The sequence below is a fragment of the Anomaloglossus baeobatrachus genome, chromosome 2, assembly GCF_048569485.1.
Source record: "Anomaloglossus baeobatrachus isolate aAnoBae1 chromosome 2, aAnoBae1.hap1, whole genome shotgun sequence".
In the NCBI taxonomy this organism is placed as follows: domain Eukaryota; kingdom Metazoa; phylum Chordata; class Amphibia; order Anura; family Aromobatidae; genus Anomaloglossus; species Anomaloglossus baeobatrachus.
The window spans coordinates 11,633,237-11,639,100 of record NC_134354.1 but is presented as its reverse complement, the minus strand read 5'-3'; the positions used below and the strand labels follow the sequence as shown (position 1 = coordinate 11,639,100).

Here is a 5,864-nt window from a genome sequence, read left to right as displayed (position 1 = left end):
AGAGAGGGAGGGAAAATCCTGCAGATGTGTCTCTAGAGAACGGAGGGAAAAAACCTGCAGATGTATCTGCATAGAGAGCGGATGGGAAATCCTGCAGATGTCTGTATAGCGAGCGGAGGGAAAATCCTGCAGATGTGTCTGTATAGAGAGCGGATGGAAAAACCCGAAGATGTGTCCTTTAGGGAGGGGAGGGAAGAACCCGCAGACGTGTCTGTATAGAGAGCGGCGGGAAAAACCCGCAGACGTGTCTGTATAGAGAGCGGATGGAAAAACCCGCAGACGTGTCTGTCTAGAGAGCGGATGGAAAAACCCGCAGACGTGTCTGTATAGAGAGCGGATGGGAAAAACCCGCAGACGTGTCTGTATAGAGAGCGGATGGGAAAACCTACAGATGTGTCTGTATAGAGAGGGAGGGAAAAACCTGCAGATGTGTCTGTATAGAGCGCGGAGGGAAACTAAGGGTTTCAATTGTACATGGGGGGTGAATGTTGATCCCAATGTAAAGTAGTTGCCGGTTCACACAAGACACTGATTATTTCACATCATTTTAATAAGAATTCAAAAATAAACTTTGTTGTTTGGATTTGCAGATCAGAGAACGCGTCACCTTCATCCATCTTTTGTCTCCAGCGATTCTCACACTCAGAAATAAGTTACCACAAGCAGCAAGCAGCACACAGCAGCCCCCCTGGAAGAAGAAGGCACATCATTATTGGGGGGTCCGGGAACGCTGCCCCTGCTGATCACTGATGAGTAACGATTCCTTACCGAACCCTCCGCTCCTCCCCGGCGCGGTCACACTTTGAAGCCGAGGGCCCTCATACACTCCTTGTGCGCCTCTATCAGTCCCGGCAGTGCTCCTCGCCCTTCTCGATGATACTGGGGGGAATTACATAAATGATTACACTAGTCCCTGCGGACAACCCCTTTATCTGATGGGTGGCAGCCATGGCACTCTGACCATCGCTACTCAGATGGTAACTGGAGGGGCATCACACTCCTGGTCATTGGGGGTTTTAGTGGTCGGACCCTCGCTGAGCACTCTACTTACCTACAGTGACATCTTTTGGGTTCAGTGGAAATGTGAAGGGTCTACATCTAGAAAACCCCATCCAGGGCCCTGCAGGGGGCGCTCCGCACACTCACCAGGCATCCCGCACTTTCTTTGTCTCTGGACAGGCACAGCACGGCTTCAGAGGCTTCTTCTCGGGGGTCTCTGCGCTCCCGGGGGTGGTCTCACAGCTCGCAGCTGCTAGAGTAGACATGATGGGTCTTGAGGATGGACTGCAGAAAATGACAAAGTCAGCACCGGCCGTGAGCGCCCCCCAGAGCGGCTGTAATCCCCCCTCACATATTCAGGGTTACAAAATACTGGAGAAAAGGGGATTCCTGAGCGGGACTCTGCTTAAAAAACTGCTGTTTGGGGCTGTTGGAGAAGAAAAAAAAAAAGCATCATGTGAACGCACGCTGAGGCGAGTTATTCTACAGCTGACACCAATGATGATTTTCTACTAGAGACCCTGCAGGAGCCGCTGCCTTCTCGGGGACTCGGGGAGGTCTGGAGACGTTTTTCCAGCAGTCTTCTGGTTGGAGGCTGCATAGTTGGGCGCAGAACGTCAGAGAACGGCTAAAATCGCCCAAAAGACGGAAGGTGCGAGCGGCAGAGCGGGGCCCACCGAGGGAAAGCGGCAGAGCGGGGCCCACCGAGGGAAAGCGGCAGAGCGGGGCCCACCGAGGGAAAGCGGCAGAGCGGGGCCCACCGAGGGAAAGCGGCAGAGCGGGGCCCACCGAGGGAAAGCGGCAGAGCGGGGCCCACCGAGGGAAAGCGGCAGAGCGGGGCCCACCGAGGGAAAGCGGCAGAGCGGGGCCCACCGAGGGAAAGCGGCAGAGCGGGGGCCACCGAGGGAAAGCGGCAGAGCGGGGCTCACCGAGGAAAGCAGCAGAGCGGGGGCCACCGAGGAAAGCAGCAGAGCGGGGGGCCACCGAGGAAAGCAGCAGAGCGGGGGCCCACCGAGGGAAAGCGGCAGAGCGGGGGGCCACCGAGGAAAGCAGCAGGAAGGACTCAAACTTAAAAAGATGTCATTTCTGAAAGTGGATGAACTGCAAAGAAATCCCTCAGCCGTGTGTCCCTGGGGGGCCGCTGCCTGTCAGTCACACAGGACCATAAGGAATGTGGCATGCCCCCCACTCTTCGTGTCCCACACCCGATCACATGAGCCGGGCGGCCACAGCCATCACCATAAATCTGCAGAGGACAAGTGTCACCTCCTACAAGGTCACTGCTGGGGGCAGCACAGACAGCGATGGCCAAATATCGCCCCACCCAGATCCCCCACACACGACAGGTTGCTCTCCCCATATGTTATTGTCCTGCTGTTGCTTCATATCTCCTCCCCGTGCGTCATGTTGCCCTCCCCCGATGTCCTCCCCGTGCGTCATGTTGCCCTCCCCCGATGTCCTCCCCGTGCGTCATGTTGCCCTCCCCCGATGTCCTCCCCGTGCGTCATGTTGCCCTCCCCCGATGTCCTCCCCGTGCGTCATGTTGCCCTCCCCGATGTCCTCCCCGTGCTCATGTTGCCCTCCCCCGATGCCCTCCCCCGATGTCCTCCCGTGCCTCATGTTGCCCTCCCCCGATGTCCTCCCCGTGCCTCATGTTGCCCTCCCCCCGATGTCCTCCCCGTGCCTCATGTTGCCCTCCCCCCGATGTCCTCCCCGTGCCTCATGTTGCCCTCCCCCGATGTCCTCCCCGTGCCTCATGTTGCCCTCCCCCCGATGTCCTCCCCGTGCCTCATGTTGCCCTCCCCCCGATGTCCTCCCCGTGCCTCATGTTGCCCTCCCCCCGATGTCCTCCCGTGCCTCATGTTGCCCTCCCCCCGATGTCCTCCCCGTGCCTCATGTTGCCCTCCCCCCGATGTCCTCCCCGTGCCTCATGTTGCCCTCCCCCCGATGTCCTCCCCGTGCCTCATGTTGCCCTCCCCCGATGTCCTCCCCGTGCCTCATGTTGCCCTCCCCCCGATGTCCCCCCGTGCCTCATGTTGCCCTCCCCCCCGATGTCCCCCCGTGCCTCATGTTGCCCTCCCCCCGATGTCGCCCCCGTGCCTCATGTTGCCCTCCCCCCGATGTCGCCCCCGTGCGTCATGTTGCCCTCCCCCCGATGTCGCCCCCGTGCGTCATGTTGCCCTCCCCCGATGTCCCCCCCCGTGTGTCATGTTGCCCTCCCTTTGATGTCCCCTCCCATGTGTCATGTCATTTCCCCCCGATGTCCCCCTGTGCGTCATGTTGCCCTCCCCCCGATGTCCCCCCCTTCCCCCCCGTGCATACCTCCCAACCGTCCCGGATACAGCGGGACAGTCCCTCTTTTGAGCCTTTGATCCCGAGTCCCGCCTGTGAGGCTGTTTGTCCTGTGGCTCCGCCCACCCACTGTAGCCCCGCCTCGCTGTTTCTCCCTTCTATTCATTACAGAGTCGAGCGCGCACCTTGAAACTCCTGTGACTGCTGCTGAGGTATGAATCCCCCCCTGCAGCAGAGCCGACCCCCCCCTCCCCCAGAGCGGACATCCCTAGCCCTGGAGTGTATCCCCTGCACCAGAGCCGACCCCCCCCCTCCCCCAGAGCGGACATCCCCAGTCCCGGAGCCTGCGTTTCTCTGCAGCTGTTCTCTCTGACTCCCCGTGTGCGGCTTCTCACTGCTGGAGACACACGGGGAGTCAGGAAGCTGAGGAGACCGTGCAATCAGCACTTATCTCATGCAGATAGCACTGGCCAGTAATAACCTATGCAGAGTGACATCTGCCCATGCTTCTATTAGTTACCGATCAGTGGTCTCCTGCCTGTGGAGCTGCTGGGTCCTAGCTGCCCAACAGCTTCAGCTCTGCTTTATCCTGGCTGCCCTACCAGTTAAAGGGAAACTGTCAGCAGAAATTTCACAATGAAAGTAATAGATTCCCCTCTGCAGCTCCTGGGCTGCTTCTAGAAAGGTTCCTATTGTTATTGTGCCCCCTTTGAGACCTACAAAAATACCTTATGAAGTCTTACCTTTTTGTATGCAAATGTTTTTTATGGTCACGGGGGCGGGCTGTCTGGCGTCCGTTATTCCCTTTCCTGCCACTTTACGCAGTCCCCCATTGCTCATTTACATACACAAGGACGCCTTCCTCATGTAACTGTCCTCCCGAAGTTTTGCGCATGTGAACGCTTTTTCAGGTGATTGCGCAGGCGCGAGATTATGGGCGGCGCTGTGATTGTCATCAGCAGCGTTAACCAAGTACCCGCCCATAATCTCGTGCCCGCACTTTTCCCTCTGACTCCACTGTTATGCGCAAGCACTGTCCATATGAACCATATTACCTATTACCGCTTGCACGAGATTATGGGCGGGTACTTGGTTAACGCTGCTGATGACAATCACAGCGCCGCCCATAATCTCGCGCCCACGGTAATAGGTAACATCATACCTCCCAACCGTCCCGGATACAGCGGGACAGTCCCTCTTCTGAGCCTTTGATCCCGAGTCCCGCCCGTGAGGCTGTTTGTCCCGTGCTACGCCCACCCACTGTAGCCCTGCCTCGCTGTTTCTCCCTTCTATTCATTACAGAGCCGAGCGTGCACCTTGAAACTCCTGTGACTGCTGCTGAGGTATGAATCACCCCCTGCACCAGAGCCGACCCCCCCTCCCCCAGAGCGGACATCCCCAGCTCCGGAGCCTGCGTTTCTCTGCAGCTGTTCTCTAGCTCCCCGTGTGCGGCTTCTCACTGCTGGAGACACACGGGGAGTCAGGAAGCTGAGGAGACCGTGCAATCAGCACTTATCTCTCCTGCAGATAGCACTGGCCAGTATAACCTATGCAGAGTGACATCTGCAGGCTTCTATTAGCTTACCGATCAGTGGTCTCCTGCCTGTGGAGCTGCTGGGTCCTAGCTTCCCAACAGGTTCAGCTCTGCTTTATCCTGGCTGCCCTACCAGTTAGGCTCGTTTCACACTACGTCTTTTTAACATCCGCTGAAAACGTTTTTTTAGCGGAAGTACGGATCCTGCTTTTACAGCAAATAACGTATGCAAACGCATATGTTATTTTGCAGGATCCTGCACTGGATGTTAGGGGCGGGCAAAGGAGTCATGTGATCGGGAGTGAGGGGAGCTAGACTGGGAGGAGGCTTCAGACAGCTGCAGACGCTGGTAACCAAGGTAAACATCGGGCTTGGATACCCGATATTTACCTTGGTTACGAGTGTCTGCAGCTATTAGGAGGCGGGCTGACTGCACATAGCAGAGCCGGGCTGACTGCACATAGCAGAGCCGGGCTGACTGCACATAGCAGAGCCGGGCTGACTGCACATAGCAGAGCCGGGCTGACTGCACATAGCAGAGCCGGGCTGACTGCACATAGCAGAGCCGGGCTGACGAGAGAGAGAGAGAGAGGAGAGAGGAGAGAGAGAGAGAGAGGAGAGGAGAGAGGAGAGAGAGGAGAGAGGAGAGAGAGGAGAGGAGAGAGGAGAGAGGAGAGAGAGGAGGAGAGGAGAGGAGAGAGAGGAGAGAGGAGAGGAGAGAGAGGAGAGAGGAGAGGAGAGAGAGGAGAGAGGAGAGGAGAGAGAGGAGAGAGGAGAGGAGAGAGGAGGAGAGGAGAGAGAGGAGAGAGGAGAGGAGAGAGAGGAGAGGAGAGAGAGGAGAGAGGAGAGGAGAGAGAGGAGAGAGAGGAGAGAGGAGAGGAGAGAGAGGAGAGAGGAGAGGAGAGAGAGGAGAGAGAGGAGAGAGAGAGGAGAGAGAGGAGAGAGAGAGGAGAGAGAGGAGAGAGGAGAGAGAGAGGAGAGAGAGGAGAGAGAGAGGAGAGAGAGGAGAGAGAGGAGAGAGAGGAGAGAGAGAGGAGAG

At 57.6% G+C, this 5,864-nt stretch overlaps 1 protein-coding gene across 1 annotated transcript; it reads right to left on the bottom strand.

The window, feature by feature from the left end:
• Window positions 1–529: 529 nt before the first annotated feature.
• COX17 (cytochrome c oxidase copper chaperone COX17) lies at window positions 530–1,448 on the bottom strand. Its single transcript, XM_075332819.1, is given in 4 exon segments — window positions 530–688; window positions 769–851; window positions 854–879; window positions 1,147–1,448. Coding segments are annotated over 3 exon segments (201 nt in total). The 5' UTR covers window positions 1,266–1,448; the 3' UTR covers window positions 530–688; window positions 769–795.
• Window positions 1,449–5,864: the final 4,416 nt, after the last annotated feature.